The following is a 19638-nucleotide window of genomic DNA, read 5'->3' on the forward strand; positions in this document are numbered from 1 at the left end:
AGTTAAGTTAGCAGGGTGATTTTTAGGAACCCTAGAATACGACTTTTCCACCAATATGCATAGGGCTTCCCAGGTGGTTCAGTGGTAAAGAATCCACCTACCAATGTAGGAGACACAAGAGACGTGGGTTTGGTCTCTGGGTTGGGAAGATCCCTTGAAGAAGAAAATGGCAACCCACTCCAGTATTCTTGCCTAGAAAATTCTATGGACAGAGGAGCTTGGTGGGCTACAGTCCATGGGGTCACAAAGAGTCGGACATGACTGAGCGATGGAGCATGTAAGTACCAATATGTATGCTATTCCTGTCTGATGAATTCTGCTTCAACCTGAGCTGTTGAGGTGTTTGTGAGGCATCCAGGTGAAGACATATGGGCTTGAGCATGACCAAGGATTTGGCAGGAAGATAAAGATATAGGAGAGTCAACAGCATGAGGGAAGAGGAGAGAAGGAAGTCTAGAAACTTGAGTTCAGATCTTGAGGGAGCAGTAATATTAGACAAGGAGAAAGATGAAACAAGAAAGGAATAGAGAAGAAACAGGATGGTAAATGAAACATGAATAATAAAGAGAAACCAGAGGAAAAGAAAGGTTTAAGAAGATGAATATCCATTACATTAGAAGCTTTGGGGTTTGAAAAGGATAAAAACAGATGTTTAATTTTTGCAAAGAGAGTATGAGATGAAAACTAGCTTTTTATAAGTGAAAATCTATAATACTTTTGATGTGTGTGATATGATAGACTATGAGGAGTAAATGAAATCTTTTGATGGCAAATTGTATTGACAGTTAATGAGCAAAAATATACTTCAAACAGACTGGTTTTCAAAAGAACATTCTTCTGTTGGAGAGCTGGGAAATTGAGGAGGGGATGGGGAAAAGGATTAAAAGAGGGAACAGATTAAGGTGTGTGGGCAAAGAAGAAACTTACTAGGAAATCCTAACACGTACATAGTGCATTAATGATCTTGTGTACAAAATAGGGCTGCAATCATCTTTTTAAAAAGCTTTCCTTTCCTGTCTCTTGGTTATGGTATCATCTGAAGCAAAGAGGAGGTGCTATATAGGATGGAATTAGCCATCCAAAGTTATGTTTTTATCCTACCTTAAAATGTTGCTTCAGAGAAAAAACAGTCCCTTACCATTTCCTCCTTAATGACCTGGGGATGTGGGTGAAGGGAGATCCATTTTTACATGTAAATCAAAGCCAGAGAGTACATTTAGTGTAGAGTAGATTCGTGCAGGCTGATCTGGCATCATCAACCCCATCCTAATTACAGTGTTCCACCTCTGGGTAGATATCAACCAGGATATAAATTGTTCTACGTGTTTAAGGTTTTAAAATTACTTGAGTACTCCCAATGTTTTCACCTACATAATATACACTTGATGACTTTAGATATTAAATCCTTGAGTTTTTTCCTATGAACAAAGTGCTTTGGAATAATAAAGCAGGCAATCATCAGCTAGAATCATTAATTTTCTCCAGTTTTATAAAGTTATTTGTAATGATAACAAAGGAGAAGAAAAGAAAAAGAATGACTAACAATGGTGTGAGAATTTTTTTTTTTTTAACCTGAACTGAAATGAAGCCCACCAGTGTTCAGGGGACTTCCTGTTGTTGGGAGTTTTATCCATTGCACTCAAAAGAATACTAAAATGAAGCAGTTGAATTTGGAACATGACCTGACCAGGGACATTTTTTGCTTCTGAGTTGTGAATATTTTCTTGTGTCATATTGCTAAAGACTCCTAGGGGTCTCTAAGTTCTTATATAAATGTTGAATGATAAGACTGACTTCTGCCCACCACTTAGTTATTTCTGCCTTGTGACTTCATTTAATTGTCAATACATCCTTAAACAGCCTTGGCAAGTTACTTAAGCCCAGTGCTTCACAGGGGCATAAGAAGCTGGCTGCACTCTGGTTTTCTGTGAATGCTTAACTGTTGCTGTGGTCCTACTTAATGTCATGGCTCTTAGAAACAGATTGATATTGAGGCCTGTATTTCTTTCTGACATAGCAATTATCATTATTTCAGGATGATTTACAAAAATCAAAGGAACCTTTTACTTAGAGACTCATTCAGTTCAGTTCAGTTCAGTCGCTCAGTCGTGTCCAACTCTTTGCAACCCCATGAACCACAGCACGCCAGGCCTCCCTTTCTATCACCAACTCCCGGAGTTTACTCAAACTCATGTCCATCAAGACGGTGATGCCATCCAGCCATCTCATCCTCTGTCATCCCCTTCTCCTCCTGCCCCCAATCCCTCCCAGCATTAGGGTCTTTTCCAATGAGTCAACTCTTTGCATCAGGTGGCCACGGTATTGGAGTTTCAGCTTCAGCATCAGTCCTTCCAATGAACACCCAGGACTGATCTCCTTTAGAATGGACTGGTTGGATCTCCTTGCAGTCCAAGGGACTCTCAAGACTCTTCTCCAGCACCATAGTTCAAAAGCATCAGTTCTTTGGTGCTCAGCTTTCTTTATAGTCCAACTCTCACATCCATACACGACTACTAGAAAAACCATAGCCTTGACTAGACGGACCTTTGTTGGCAAAGTAATGCCTCTACTTTTTAATATGCTATTGGGATTCCCTGGTGGCTCAGATAGTAAAGCATCTGCCTGCAATACGGGAGACCCGGGTTCAGTTCCTGGGTCTGGAAGATCCCCTGGAGAAGGAAATGGCAATCCACTCCAGCACTCTTGCCTGGAAAATCCCATGGATGGAGCAATCTGATAGGCTACAGTCCATGGGGTCGCAAAGAGTCAGACACGATTGAGCGACTTCACTTTCACTTTTCCTTCCAAGGATTAAGCATCTTTTAATTTCATGGCTGCAGTCACCATCTGCAGTGATTTTGGGGCCCCCCAAAATAAAATCTGACACTGTTTCCACTGTTTCCCCATCTATTTCCCATGAAGTGATGGGACAAGAGACTCATTAGCTACTAATAAATATGATCTTGAAGTAACTTTTTTGGCAGAATTATACTTCTTGAAATTGTGTCCTTGGTCAATGGCTGTCCTTTATCAGTTTTGTCTTATAACAAGCATTTATAAATAGATATAAATTTTTCATTTTAAGAAAAGATAATCGTTGTTATAGTATAGGGTAAATTGTAGGATATCTTTCAAATGGGTGTATATGTCATTACTGTCAGTAACATTCATCTTAAAGTGTCATGTAAACCATTTTTTAAAATTATAAATGCAGTAAGTATTTAAGTTTTTATTTTTGCTACACTGGGTCTTCACTGCGGCATTCATCCTTTTCCTAGTTGCAGCATGGGGAATGGGGCTTCTCTAGTTGTGGCTGTGGGATTCTCTTACTGCAGAGCATGAACTCTGGAGTGTGCAGGCTCATTTGTTGTCATCGGTTGGCTTAGCTCCCCTGTGGCATGTGGGATCTTAGTTCCCCAACCAGGGATCAAACTGGTGTCCTCTACATTGGAAGGTGGATTCTCAACCACTGGACCACCAATAAAATCCTTACTTTTTTTCCAAATCAAAGATTGAAGAAGGGTGAAGAGTAAAATATAAAAATTTTTCCTCTATTTTCTTGTCTTCATTATCACTCTCTAAAGGAAATCACTTAACAATGTTTTAAGCTTCTTGGCATGAATTTTCTAAGCATTAGATAATTTTACATATATGTATGTATACACACTCATTTTACACAAATAGTGTGACTTTTATACAACTAGTCATATTCTGCACATTGTTGTACATTTTGTTGTTGTTTTTTAAAATTCACTTAAAACTTTTGGACTGTGTCATATCAGCATGATTCAGTCAGCTTCATTCTTTTTAAAAACTGCCTGGCATTTCATTGTGTGTATGTACCATAATTTAAGTAACTTCCAGGTTATGTCTTGTTGTTGAGGTTCTGTTGTTTTAATTACAAACAATGAACATGTTTAGAAGTGAAAACGCTGAGTTAAGTCACACACACCAGTCAATGTGTGTTTTAAAGCATGATGAGTTATTTTCAAGATATCTTGTACAGATTTATCCTTTTGCTAGTATTATCTGAGCATGTTTTCATATCTTCATCTGCCAGTATTCCTTTGAGGTTTGCAGTGTCTGACATACTATAGAAGCTGAAAATTGTTACCTCTTTATACCATGCTTTTGTTGGATTCATATGTACTGAGCATTTTTTTTATAAGACTAATAGTCATTTGTGTATTTGTGTGAATTTCCTATATCGCATCCTTTGATTATTTGTTGCTATTTGCTATATCTATTCTTATGAAAGGAAAATAAACTATTTTCTAGGGTAGGCTACTGTTTAATAGATAATTCATGAGGAGCTCACAGGAAACCACAAATGTGTATATTCTACATGTGAACACTTGTACAAACACTGATTCACTTGGAGGCCCGAAAGAAAGCCCTAAAAGGAAAGTGTGGCCATACAACCTGAGGAGAGAAGGAAGACAGTCTGGAGATAGACGTGGGGACTGGCCTCACTTTTTCTTTTGTTTTTCTATTGCTACATTGAAAACCAGCCACAAACTGTTGCCCCGAGACAGGAGCCGCCTGAGCATAGCAAGACTGGCTGTTTGCTGAAGTCATGTAGATAAAATCAAGGTGTTGGCCAGTTGCACTTCTTACAAGGTATCTTCTAAGTTTATGCAGTTGTGGCTGAATTCAGTTCCTTGCAACCATAGGACTGAAGTTCCATTTCCTTGCTGGCTGTTAGCTGGGGGCCACTCAGCTTCCCTGGTGGCTCAGAGGTTAAAGCATCTGCCTGGAATGCAGGAGACCCAGGTTTGATCCCTGGGTTGAGAAGATCCCCTGGAGAAGGAAATGGCAACCCACTCCAGTACTCTTGCCTGGAAAATTCCATGGAGGGAGGAGCCTGGTCCATGGAGGGAGGAGCCTGGTAGGCTACAGTCCACGGGGTCGCAGAGTCGGACACGACTGAGCGACTTCACTTTCACTTTCACTCAGCTTCCAGAGGCTGCCTGTGATCTTTGGTGTGTACCCCACCTCCATCTCCAAATCCAGCAAAGGAGAATGTCCTTTGTGCTATATCCTTCTTGTGCTTCAAATCTCACTGATTTTTGGATCCAGATCTAGAGTCCATGGGAGCAGGAGATGCCCAACCTGATAATCTACCTATCGTAAGGTCAACTGATTTGTAACAAAACAGAATGGCAAAATATCTTCACTTATGTTAGTGTTTGATTGACTAACTGGGAGCAGGTGTATGTGCACTAGGGGCCAGGAATCTTGCGGGCCATGTTAGAATTCTGCATACCACACCTCCCGCCTGCCTTTCCAATAGAAACAGAAAAGCACATGTCTTCTGGCTGTAGGAAATCAATCACACAGAAACAAGGAATGCTAGAGGAAGGGGGAGGGACAGGCATCTAACCCCATGCACACAAAAAAAGGCATCCCTATAGGTCAAAGATCATGATGTGAGCAATGAAATAGCAGAAGGCTGGAGAGAAAATCTAGGAAACCACATGTGTGATGTAGGGATCAGGCAGACCTTCCCAACCAAGAAACCAAAGCTGATATTTCCTACCCCAGTGTCTGCCCTCTTGCCCCCACACTATGGCCCACAAATAGGTCATTCTCTGGCTGCATACATGGATTTTGAGTCCTTTAACTTTGCCATTTCTTCTCATGCCAGAGTGATCAGAATGTGGTTTTGTGAGATGTTGGCCTTGGGTTTTCAGCAGAACAGAATGAACTGTCTACAACCTAAGTAGGTGAGCCACTGAGGGGAACTGTATTGATGACTGTTATTCTAAAAGAATTCTAAAACACTGCTTCCCCCCACCCCACTCTCTCTCTCTTTCATCTTCCCACCTGCTGCTGATTCAGGCATATTATACGTGACTTGCTTGAGACTGAAGAGACTTACATAAAAGAGATTAAGGACATAATTGATGTAAGTAGATTTGGGGCAAGGGGGATGTTAATCATGTATTCAAACTGTAAAAATTTTGTTGCAGAAAGAAATTCAGGATAGTTGTCTTATGTGTCTAGAATTCCCACCAAAGTTTCAGGTCTTATAATAGCACACGTGGTGGTTGTTTTTTTTTTTTTTTCCAGGAGGAATAAGAACATTCTATGTTGATTCATGTAACAAAATAACTTCCAAAGGATTGTAGCAACTCATATGATTCTAGTAATGCCCCACTTAGGTTCATCATATGCTTGCCAACAACAGATGTGATAATTTAAACATTTTGATAAATAGAATTGTTTCATTGTATTAAGTAGTATTCTTTTTACTTAAGAGTAAAATTTATATTTTCTCTATCTTCCTAAGGTAGCAATCTTGAGAAATAAACTATATGTATAAACTTATAATGGAAAGTTTTTACAATAAAACATCAGAATAAAACCAAATATCCAGTAAAAAGGGGAATGGTTGATGCTAAATGAAGTATTAGTCAACTGTTACAAAATAATTATTTTTAATAATAAACATCAACATTGAAATAAATGCTTGTAAGATTAAATTAAAAATAGTATTTCTAGAAATTTACAAGCAGAGTCTAAAAATGCATATAGAAAAACAGACTACAAATTATATATGTATTACGATTATAACCATACATAATAAGCTTTTAAAAGCCATAAAGGAAATAGACAATAGTAATTGCATCAGGTCATAAAATAAGAGGTAAGTTTTTTTTCCTTTTCCATTTGACTTTTGTGGTAAATTTAAAAAATGGATTTGTTCTTCCTGTAAAAATACCATCATTTTATCATTGCCATTAAGCCATCTTAGTCTGAAGATAGATCAATGAGGAATATAACATCAAAAGAAAGTATCTGAAAGAATGGCTTGCAAGAAACATGTGTGCCATACTCCCCAATTATTGAAGTTTTGGCCTCTACACTGTCTAATTCAGATCATATCTATGTGTTCCTGTTTGTAAAACCTACCCTCTTTCCACCTCTTTAGGGATATATCATTCCAATGGATTTTATCTGGCTGAAGCATCTAATTCCAGATGTTCTGCGGAATAACAAGGAGTTTCTCTTTGGGAACATTAGAGAACTTTACGAATTTCACAACAGGTATATAATGATTCAAATTATCAGAGAAAACGGAAAATAAGAGAAGGATGGAAATCACTTCAGTTCAGTTCAGCCTCTCAGTCGTGTCTGACTACTTTTTGTGACCCCATGGACTGTAGCACACCAGACTTCCCTGTCCCTCACCAGCTCCTGGAGCTCGCTCAAACTCATGTCCATTGAGTCGATGATGCCATCCAACCACCTTATCCTCTGTCATCCCCTTTTCTTCCTGCCTTCAACTTTCCCAGCATTAGGGTCTTTTCCAATGAGTCAGTTCTTTGCATCAAGTGGCCAAAGTATTGGAGTTTCAGCTTTTCATATTAAAAAGCAGAGACATCACTTTGCCGCCAAAGGTCCATCTAGTCAAAGCTATGATTTTTCCAATAGTCATGTATGTATGAGTGCTGAAGAATTGATGCTTTTGAACTGTGGTGTTGGAGAAGACTCTTGAGAGTCCCTTGGACTGCAAGGAGATCAAACCAGTCAGTCCTAAAGGAAATCAGTCCTGAATATTCATTGGAAGGACTGATGCTAAAGCTGAAACTCAGCTTCAGTGGATTGGATTGGGGTAGGATGAGATGAGAATGAGGTGAGAAGGTCCCCAAGGAAGAAGGGAAAAGACATTAATGGAGCATGTACTAGTGTCAGGCATCGATGTTGTATTCATTTGTGGGTTCCTTTCCTTATTCATCTATTTACACATCAGCATTTATTGAGCACCTGTTCTGTGTCAGGCACTGTGTTCCACATTAGGAGTACAAAGTTGACTAAGACACAAGTCCACTTACCTATTATCATAGAGGGGTGCTGAGAACCAGGGTGTTAGAAAATGCTAACCAGTCAGACAATTGTCCCTTTAGCCCATAGCTCCTGTCATTTTAGCCCAATTGTCCTTTTAGCCCAAGGTGTTGGGTTCTAAAGAATGAGAAAATGAGGGAACTTAGGAAATCATGTTCCAACTCTTTCATTTTACAGATGACAAAACCACATCTTGTGTTTACTACTTTACCCATTCTAATGGCTCCAGGCTCTCACATCTACTTGATAGGAGGGAAGAGACTGCTTGGTGAATGGAATCACAGTTGTTTCTTAACCATATCTCTTTGCCATTGGTCAGACACAAAGCTGAAATAAAAATACTATTTCTGTTTCTTTTCCTGGAGAAGTTATACAGCTTCTTTGAACCTCAGGTTTTACACTTATGAAACTCTGTCTTGCAAGGTTTGGTGGAGAATTGAATGAGATACTATTTGCAAAGCACTTAGCTTATGCCTGATTTATAGTCAGCTTTCAATGATAGTAGTAGTAGTAACAGCAGCAACAGTGGTTCTTGTTAATGTCACTATCATGTAGCAGAGATCATCAGTGTATCCAATCTGTCTGGTGCTTCGAATTACCCAAACAGGTATGAGTGGTTTCGCAGAATCCTATTAATGGCACAGAATACATTTTTTTTCTTCCAAATCAGCATGTTGAAGATGAGTCAAAAGCGGTAAAGCCTGGAAAACAACATTTTTCTATGCACTTCTTAACGCATTATGTGATTTTATTTCAAAAAAAAAATTTGTTAATCCCATATATATATATATAAATCAAAGCATTATTATACTTTTCTTTCCCTAGGACTTTTCTAAAAGAATTGGAAAAATGCACCAAAAACCCTGAACTTCTGGCACATTGCTTTCTCAAGAGAGTAAGTCTTATGCCCCTAATAAATCAAAATAACCTTGTGATTAAAGTCAGCCCTTTATTTTCTATGTAAATGGCAAGGGCAAATGGAAACACAAATGGTCTAAAAATTTGTATCTGCCTTTTGAATGCAAACTGGACTTCACCCAGTGTGAACTGAGTTCACCCTGCTAGGTGGGAAGGACTGCAAGCCTGGTTTCCTGCAAAGCCCCCTAAAATGGAAGACTGGCCCCCCTGATCCCTGAGGTAGATAATCCTCCTCTGGATGACTAAGCTAACTGTTATCAACTAGAAAAGATGCACAAAGTGATAGTGTGAGCTAAGTTCTATTTGGGGCAAAATGAGGACTTCAGTCCAGAAGGCAGCACCTCAGATAGCTCTGAGAAACTGCTCCAAAGTGGTAGTTGGGGGAGGTCAATATAGAAGATTTTGGTGAAAGGAGAGTTCAATGCCATCATGCACTTATTTTACAAAAAGTTTTCTGCTAGTCATGAGGAGCTGATGGCACCATGAAGGGATTTAGTGCTTTTCTAGGTATGAGGAGATGCAAGGATTGGAAATTATAAGATAGGTTCCTGAAAATATCTATCTAAAGACGTGTTCCACCGGTTTCCCTGGAGCACAGAGTGCTTCACTCTTCACAACAGCTGCAGTAGCACAGGATTCAGCCTCCACAGAGGGAGATGACAAATGACCTTGGCAAGCGCCAATTTGTGGTTGACACTGTCTTAGGACAAGAGTCACACAGCAGGCTTAAATTCTTCACTAAAGTTGTATTAACACTCTCAAAAGAACTGTGAACCTGAAACTCTCAGAAAATATTCTTCCATGTTATTTTCTACAACATCAAGTACAGTGCAGTGCTCAGTTGTGTCTGACTCTTTGCAACCCATGGACTGCCAGGCTCCTCTGTCCATGGAATTTTTCAGGAAAGAATACTGGGGCAGGTTGCCGTTTCTTTCTCCAGGGAGTCTTCCCCACCCAGGGACTGAGCCCAGATCTCCTGTGTCTTCTGCATTGCAGGCAGATTCTTTAATGCTGAGCCACTGGGAAACCTGATCCAGATGCCCTCTTCTTTCTAAGTCTTTCGCATTTCTTCTCTCTCTCCCAATCAGCCCTTCCTTTCATTCTCTTGCTCTTTTTTTTTTTTAATGAGCCTGAGACAATAAATCAAACAACTTAAATTTTTCAGCAGCTCAAAATAGGACTAATAAGTCTAAGAGTAGTATTTATGATAAACCGAAAGCAAGGAAATGAAAATTCCCCAGGTTTCAAGCTATTAGACACAGTGGAGAAATAGAGTCTTCAACCCTCAGAGCTTTAACCAACCTAGAAGACCCCTTCCATAGCCCTACCTGGGTTTTCCATCACAGCCTTATCATAGGTTTTTCATCCTGAACCAGAATTAAAGATACACTAAAAACTATTTTGGAGGAGATGATGAGATGGCAGCGCAGTAGGTGGACGCAGAGTATATCTCTCTCTGTGCTTGCATCAGGAATACATCTTCAGATGCAGAGGATCTCACAGAGCACCAGCTGAGAGCTGGCTGGAGTCCCCGACCACCAGAAGGGAATACATAGATTGACGCAAAACTTGGTAGAATGAAGGAAGGAAGGGAAAAAACAGAAAGAGAGTGAGTAGGACTGGACCTGAACCCGTGGGGTGGAGGAACTGAAGCAGGGGTGAAACCCCCGCATCGGAGGAATAATTTGGGACAAAGGGGAGGCATTTGAGCCTGCTGGAGGATGAAGCAGCTGATCTGTGAAGGTCTGAATGGAATGAGAACCACACAAACAATCTGTACTGCAGCCCTATGTACCCCAGACAGGAACACAGGTCTTCCAGTATGCACAGTAGGGACTGGGTAGGGGCTGGAGAGCAGTCCCAGGACAAGGATTGCTATTGACCGTGGGAGACATCCTGAGGGGATGCGAGGGAGGAGATAGAAGAATGTCCTTGGAGGAAAGCTGGGCAGCTCTGGAGGCAGGGTGATACTGCTGAGTCAAGTGCAGGGAGTAGAATCACTACTGTAGCCTCTCTCCCTCCCCACATACTGATGCTAGCAGCTGATGGAGAAAGACCTCAGAGATGGTGGCCCTTTGAGTGCCTGACACACTAAGCAATAGAGAGGGACCCCAGCCAGGAGGGCCCTTTGAATGCCTGCTGCACCAAGCACCATAGAAGGACCAGCCAAGGAAGCCCTTTGAACACCAGCTGCCAGAGGCTAGAAAAAGGCTCTGCTGCTGCTGCTGCTGCTAAGTCTCTTCAGTCATGTCCAGCTCTGTGCGACCCCATAGACGGCAGCCCACCAGGCTCCCCCGTCCCTGGGATTCTCCAGGCAAGAACACTGGAGTGGGTTGCCATTTCCTTCTCCACTGCTTAAAAGTGAAAAGTGAAAGTGAAGTCGCTCAGTCGTGTCTGACTCTTAGCAATCCCATGGACTGCAGCCCACCAGGTTCCTCTGTCCATGGGATTTTCCAGGCAAGAGTACTGGAGTGGGGTGCCATTGCCTTCTCTGGGAAAAGGCTCTAATAGCCTTTTTATATCCTTATATCCTGTACGTGTGGCTGCTGGCTTCCCTATACATCTGGCGCATCCAGGTTCCTTGGGATCCAAGCATCTGTGCCACCTCCACACCTAGTCCTCACTAGGGTAGAACTGCCAGAGGCTAGGGGGAAAAAAAAAAAAAACCCTAATAGTGTGAAAATCTCATGTACCCACAGCCACCGGCTTCCTTGCACACCTGGCACTGCCAGGTTCCCCACAATGCAGCCAGCTGAGCCACCTCCATACCTGATCCTCAGTGGGGCAGAGTTCCCTGGGGAGGAGTTGCCAGAAGCTAGAAAAAGTCCTAATAGAGCCATATCACCTGCACCAGCTCCTCTGCATACCTGGTGCTTCCAGGGTCTCTGATCCAAGCAACTATGCCACCTCACACCCAGTCCTCACTGGGACAGACCCAAGTCCTCCAGGGCAGCCTCGGGAGCAAACTCCAGTGGATGACCCATATGCAGAGGTGGAGATAAACCCACAGTTGAGCTCCAGGGGCAGAGTGGCTAAGGAAGAGGATTGAAAACCTTTCCACCAGCTATACAAGCTGCAGACTAAATCCACACGATCAACTAGGTAAACTCTGAGTCTTGTTGTTGTTTAGTTGCTAAGTCATGTCCAATTCTTTGTGACCCCATGGACTGTAGCCCACCAGACTCCTCTGTCCATGGGATTTCCCAGGCAGGAATACTGAGTGGGTAGCCATTTCCTCCTCCATGGGATCTTGTCGACCCAGGGGTCGAACCCACGTCTCCTGCATTGGCAGGCAGATTCCTTACCACTGAGCCACTAGGGAAGTCCTATGGAATATATAAAAGGACAATGAGTGTTCACACAAAAGAAGAAGCCCTAGCTCTGGCCACTGTGGACACTGGAGGCAAGCACACACAGGTATAGGGCTAGATTAGAGTCTGTGCTGTCCCCACAACAGATACAGAGAACAGTCGAGTTTTGGAAGAACTCCTAGGGAGGTGGAGGTGGAATTGCCACTCTATATACATTTTCCTCCTTTCTTTTTCACCCTTTCACCTTTCACCCTTTTTTCTTTTCTTTTTCATATTATTTCATGTTCTTTTTTAAAAAATTATCCCTTAAATTTTTATTTTTTATAACCTACTTTTTCCATTTTTTAAAATGTTTTAATTTTAAACAAATTCATTTTTACCCTAGTTGTGATTGTGCTCTTATTTTTTCACTCCTTTTTTATCCTTTTTTCCCTCTGTTTTCTCTCTTCTTTTCCCTTTGTAAGTGTGTGAGTTTCTTTGGGTGTTCTTGGCTATTGAGTGTTGGTTTCACCTTGGCTATTGAGTTGGGCTTTTATCTTCTGTGCTATGAGGCCTGTGAAATCTTGGTGCCACAGTAAGGGATCAGGCCTGAACCCCTGAAGTGGGAGATCTGAGTACAGGACTTTGGACCACCAGAGAACTCCCAACCCCATAGGACATTAATTGACAAGAGCTCTCCCAAAGGCCTCCATCTCAACACTAAGACCAAACCTCACCCAAAGGCCAGAAAGCTCCAGTGCCAGACATCTCATGCCAAATCACTAGCAAAAAGAAACACAGCCCTGCCCACTAGCAAAAAGGCTGCCCAAAGCTATACCAAGCCCATAGACACCCCAAAACACACTGCTGGACTCGGCAGTACCCCTCAGAGAGACAAGATCCAGTTCCATCCACCGGAACACAGGCACAAGTCCTCCCAACAAGGAAACCTTTACAAAACACTGATCCAACCTCACTCACAGGGGGCAGACTCCACAAATAAAAGGAACTACAATCCTCCAGCCTGCAGAAAGGAGAACCCAAACACAGTGAATTAAACAAAATGAAACTACAGAGAAAAATGCAGCAGATGGAGGAATATGGTAAAAAAACAAAACAAAACAAAAAAAACAACCTTAAGACCAAACAAATGAAGAGGAAATAAGCCGTCGACTTGAAAAAGAATTCAGAGTAATGATAGTAAAGACAATCCAAAATCTTGGACACAAAATGGAGGCACATATAAATAGACTGGAAGCATGGATAGAGAAGATATGAGAAATACTTAACCAGGACCCAGAGGATTTAAAGAATAGACAATCAGCAATAAACAACACAATAACTGAGATTAAAAATACACTAGAAAGAACAAATAGAAAACTATCTGAGGCAGAAAAACAGACAAGTGAGCTGGGAGATAGAATAGTGGAAATAGCTGAAGCAGAGCAGAATAAAGAAAAAACAAAAGAAATAAGGACACTTTCAGCAACCACTGTGACAACATTAAGTGTACCAACATTAAAATTATAGGGGCCCTAGAAGAAGACGACAAAAAGAAATGGTATGAAAAAATATTTGAGGAGATTATAGGTTGAGGGCAGGAGGAGAAGGGGGCAACAGAAGATGAGATGGTTGGATGGCATCACCGACTCAGTGGATATGAGTTTGGGAAAACTCCAGAAGATAGTGAAGGATAGGGAAGCCTGGCATGATGCAAGCTCATGGGGTTGCAAAGAGCAGAACATGACTTAGCAACTGGAAAACAACAATAGTCAAGGACTTCCCTAACATGGGAAAGGAAATAGATACCCAAATCCAGGAATCTCAGACAGTCCCATATAGGATAAACCCAAGGAAAAAAACACCAAGACACATATTAATCAAACTAATGAAAATTAAACACAAAGAACAAATCTTAAAAGCAGCAAGGAAAAGCAACAAATACCATACAAAGGGACTCCCATAAGGCTAACAGCTGATCTTTCAACAGAAAATTCTGCAGGCCCAAAGGGAGTGGCAGGATATACTTAAAGTGATGAAACAGAAAAAACTTTAGCCAAGATTGTTCTATCCAGTGAAGATCTCATTCAGATTTGAAAGAGAAATCAGAAGTTTTACAGACAAGCAAAAGTTAAGAGAATTCAGCACCACAAAACCAGCTTTACAACAAATGCTAAAAGTTCTTCTCTAGACAGGAAACACAAGAGAAAGAAAAGACCTACAAAAACAAATCCCAAAACAATAAAGTAAATGGTAATAGGATCATACATATCAATAATTACCTTATATGTAAATAGACGAAATGTTCCAACCAAAAGACACAGATTGGCTGAATGGATACAAAAACAAGACCCCTATATATGCTGTCTACAAGAGACTCACCTCAAACCTAGGAACACGCACAGCCTGAAAGTGAGGGACTGGTAAAAGATATTCTGTGCAAATGGAAATCAAGAGAAAGCAGGAATAGCAATACTCACATCAGGTAAAATAGACTTTAAGACTGTTACAAGAGGATAGGAAGGACACTACATAATGATCAAGGGACCAATCCAAGAAGATATAATAATTATAAATATATATGCACTCAACAGAGGAGCATCTTAATACATAAGACAAATGCTAACTATTAAAAAGGAAATTGACAGTAATACAATAATAGTGGGGAACATTACCCCACTCACACCAATGGACAAATCATCCAGACAGAAAATTATTAAGGAAACAGAAGCTTTAGACAATACATTGGACCAGTTGGACCTAATTGATAGCTACAGGGAATTTCATCCAAAAACAGAGATTTCACTTTCTCCCCAAATGCACATGGAACTTTCTGCAGAATAGATCACAATTTGAGTCACAAATGAAACCTTGGTAAATTAAAAGAAATCATTTCAAGCACTGTTTCTGATCACAATGCTATAAGATTACCTATCAACTACAGGGGAAAAAAAAACTACAAAAAACATAAACACATGAGGCTAAGCAATATGCTTCTGAATAATCAACAGATCACTGAAGAAATCAAAATATACCTAGAAATAAATGACAGTAAAAACACAGCAACTCAAAATCTATGGGATATGCTAAAAACAGTGTCAAGAAGTAAGTTTATAGCAGTACAAGCCTACCTCAAGAAATAAGAAAAATATTGAATAAACAACCTAACTTTACACCTAAAGCAACTAGAAAAAGAACAAAAAACCCAAAAGTTAGCAGAAAGAAAGAAATCATAAAGATCAAAACAGAAATAAATGAAAAAGAAATGCAGGAGACAATAGCAAAGCTCAATGAAACTAAAAGCTGGTTCTTTGAGAAGATAAAATTGACAAACCATTAGCCAGACTCATCAAGAAAAAAGGGGAGAAGACCCAAATCAATCAAATTAAAAATGAAAAAGAAGTTAAACAGACAACACAGAAATATAAAGGATAATTAGAAATGAAAAAGAAGTTAAACAGACAACACAGAAATATAAAGGATCATAAGAGGCTATCATGAGCAACTATATGCCAATAAAATGGAAAACCTTGAAGAAATGAGAAAATTCTTAGAAAATATAACCTTCCAAAATTGAACCAGGAAGAAATAGAAAATATGAATAGACCAATCACAAGCATGGAAATCAAAACTGCAGTTCAAAATCTTCCAACAAACAAAAGCTTGGGGCCAGATGTCTTCACAGGCAGATTCTACCAAAAGTTTAGGGAAGAGATAACACCTATCCTGCTCAACCTTCCAGAAAATTGCAGAGGAAGGAAAACTCCCAAACTCATTCTACAAGGTCACCATCACCCAGATACCAAAACCCGACAAAGATGCCACAAAAAAGAAAATTACAGACCAATATCACTGATGAACATGGATGTAAAACTTAACAAAATTCTACCAAACAGAATCCAACAATACATTAAAAAGGTCACACATTATGATCAAGTGGGCTTTATCCCAGGGATGCAAGGATTCTTCAGTACATGCAAATCAATCAATGTGATACACCATATTAACAAAATGAAAGATAAAAATCATATAATCATCTCAATGGATGCAGAGAAAGCTTTGACAAAATTCAATACCCATTATGATAAAAAAAAAAAACACCCCTCCAGAAGATAGGCATAGAAGTAATATCAGTTCAGTTCAGTCACTCAGTCATGTCCAACTCTTTGTGACCCCATGGACCTCAGCACACCAGGCCTCCCTGTCCATCACCAACTCCTGGAGTTTACCCAAACTCATATACCTCAACATAATAAAGGCCATATATGACAAACCCATAGCAAACATTATTCTCAATGATGAAAAACTGAAAGCATTTCCTCTAAGATCAGAAAAAAGACAAGGGTGCCCACTCTTGCCACTATTATTCAACATAGTTTTGGAAGTCCTAGCTACAGCAGTCAAAAAAGGAAAGAAATAAAAAAAATCCAGATTGGAAAAGAAGAAGTAAAACTCTCACTGTTGCAGATGACATGATTCTCTACATAGAAAACCCTAACGATGCCACCAGAAAATTACTAGAGCTAATCAATGAATATAGCAAAGTTGGAGGATATAAAATTAATACACAGAAATTTCTTGCATTCTTATATACCAACAATGAAAAATCAGAAAGAGAAATTAAGGAAATAATCCCATTCACCACTGCAACAAAAAGAATTAAATACCTAGGAATAAACCTACCTAAAGAGACAAAAGACCTGTATGCATAAAACTAAGACAATGATGAAAGAAATCAAAGAGAACACAAACAGATGGATAGATATACCATGTTCCTGAACTGGAAGAATCAATATTGTGAAAATGATTATACTGCCAAAAGCAGTCTTTTGGGTAGTATAAAATTGGGTCATGCAAAAAATTGCACTAGATTCAGTGCAATCCCTATCAAATTACCAATGGTATTTTTCACAGAACTAGAACAAACAATTTCACAACTTGCATGGAAACACAAAAGACCCTGAATAGCCAAGGCAATTTTGAGAAAGAAGAATGGAACTGGAGGAATCAACTTGCCTGACTTCAGACTACACTACAAAGCTACAGTCATCAAGGCAGTATGGTACTGGCACAAAAACAGAAATATAGACTAATAGAACATAATAGAAAGCCCAGATATAAATTCATGCACCTATGGGCACTTTATTTTTTTTACAAAGGAGGCAAGAATATACAATGAAGAAAAGACAGTCTCATCAGTAAGTGGTTCTGGGGAAACTGGACAGCTATGTGTTAAAGAATGAAATCAGAATGCTCCCTAATGCCATACACAAAAATAAACTCAAAATGGATTAAAGACCTAGATATAAGACCAGAATAAAAGGTTTAGAGCTAAACATGTTTAGAGGTAAACATAGGCAGAACATTCTGACATAAATCACAGTAAGATCCTCTATGACCCACCTCCTAGAGTAATGGAAATAAAAACAAAAATTAACAAATGAAATCTATTTAAACTTAAAAGATTTTGCACAGCAAAGGAAACTATAAACCAAGTGAAAAAGATAATCCTCAGAATGGGAGAAAATAATAGCAAATGAAACAATTGACATCCAGAAAAACGAACAACACAATCAAAATTGGGCAGAAGACCTGAACAAATATTTTTCCAAAGAAGACATACCAATGGCTAATAAACACATAAAAAGATGCTCAACCTTGCTCATTATTAGAGAAATGCAAATCAAAACTACAATGAATATCACCTCACACTTGTCAGAATTGCCATTATAAAAAAATCTACCAACACTAAATGCTAGAGAGGGTGTGGGGGAAAACGGAACCTTCTTGCACTCTTGGTGGGAATACAAATTGATCCAGCCACTTTGAGAACAATGTGGAGATTCCTTAAAAAACTAGTAATGAAACTACCATATGACACAACAATCCCACTACTGGACATATACCCTGAGGAAACCATAATTAAAAAAAGACATATGTTCCCCAATGTTCACTGCAGCACTATTTACAATAGCTAAGACATGGAAAAAAACTAGATGTCCATTGACAGATGAATGGATAAAGAAATTTTGCTACATATACACAATGGAATATTACTCACCCATAAAAAGGAATGCATTTGACAGAGTTCCAAATAAGGTGGATGAACCTAGAGCCTATTATATGGAGTGAAGTAAGTCAGAAAGAGAAAGACAAATATTGTATGTTATGCATATATATATGGGATCTAGAAAGATGGTACTGATGAACTTGTCTGCAGGGAAGCATGGAGATATAGACATAGAGAACAGACTTGTGGACTCAGGTGGGAAAGGAGAGGTTGGGATAAACTAAGAGGGTATCATTGAAACATATACATTATCATATGTAAAATTAGACAGCCAGTGCAAATTTGCTGTATGACTCAGGGATCGCAAATCTGGTGCTCTGTGACAACCTAGACGGGTGGGATGGGGTGAGATGTGGGAAGGAGGTTCAAGAGGCAGGGGACATAAGTATATCTATGCCTGCTTCATGTTGTTATATGGCAGAAACCAATATGATATTATAAAGCAATTATCCTCCAATTAAAAATAAATAAAATTTAAAAATTATTTTGTATTCAATATGATTAATTTCCTTTTTGAATTACTTTTATAGCATTGCTATAGTGTTTTATACCATTTTACAACTTTATGCTAATCAAACCACTAATGTGAAATCTAGTTTCAGAATTTAGTAATATTTCATAATTGCTTATATCATTATTGCAAAGATTTATTGAAATTATTGAATGAGAAAAGGACCAAATTTCTATGGGAAACAAATGGATATTATCAAATAAAAATTGTCCAAATTATAGGAAATGGTTGGGAAATTATTAACTAGACATCTTTTCTTAGAAGAATTTCTCTCCTGAAGTTTTACAAAGCTTTTCATACCCAGACCACAAACCTGCATATAATTCTATATGATTTATGATATTGGGGACAAAATACCAGTCATAAATTCTTACCAATTACAAAGCTATTACTCTGGGACAAATGAAGTAATTAAAAACTACAACTACTTAATGTTTGAGAATCCTTGAGGGAATTATCACTGCTGTGCAAAGACTTGTATTTGTTAGTCAAAAAGGCAGGTGCATTACCTACTATTTACTACAGCAGTTAAACTCTTCTCATAATACTTGAGACTTCCACTAATCATGGATGTAAGCTTTGAAATATTGCTCTAGCCAAGTGCTTTAATCAGACTGGGTAGCCTGTAGTATCCAGGAAGATTTTGCCCTAGAGACCAAACTCTATTTAGAACAGCGTTTACCTTGAGTTTTATTTGTTCTGAGATCTCATGTGATACAAATGAAAAAGCCCTGGGGTAGGACTCAGAAAACTTAGTGTTAGTTGCTCAGTTGTGTCCAACTCTTTGCAACCCTATGGACTGTAGGCCTCCAGGCTCCTCTGTCCATGGGATTTTCCAGGCAAGAATACTGGAGAGGTTTGCCATTTCCTTCTCCAGGGGATCCTCCTGACCCAGAGATCAAACCCAGGTCTCCCACATTGCAGGTGGATTCTTTACTGCCTGAGCCACCAGGGAAGCCACTTGGAAAACTTCACTTCTCATCTAAGTTGAGCCACTTGCT

General features: G+C 39.5%; 1 protein-coding gene across 1 annotated transcript in view; it reads left to right on the plus strand.

The window, feature by feature from the left end:
* MCF2L2 (MCF.2 cell line derived transforming sequence-like 2) overlaps nt 1-19638 on the plus strand; it is a 279399-nt gene that overhangs the window by 195582 nt on the left and 64179 nt on the right. Inside the window, exons 16-18 of the mRNA XM_068968757.1 lie at nt 5842-5908; nt 6935-7050; nt 8674-8743. Of these exons, the coding sequence (XP_068824858.1) occupies nt 5842-5908; nt 6935-7050; nt 8674-8743 (253 nt within the window). The remainder of the gene's footprint in view (nt 1-5841; nt 5909-6934; nt 7051-8673; nt 8744-19638) is intronic.

Source organism: Capricornis sumatraensis, chromosome 1 (assembly GCF_032405125.1).
Source record: "Capricornis sumatraensis isolate serow.1 chromosome 1, serow.2, whole genome shotgun sequence".
Classification (NCBI taxonomy): Eukaryota; Metazoa; Chordata; class Mammalia; order Artiodactyla; family Bovidae; genus Capricornis; species Capricornis sumatraensis.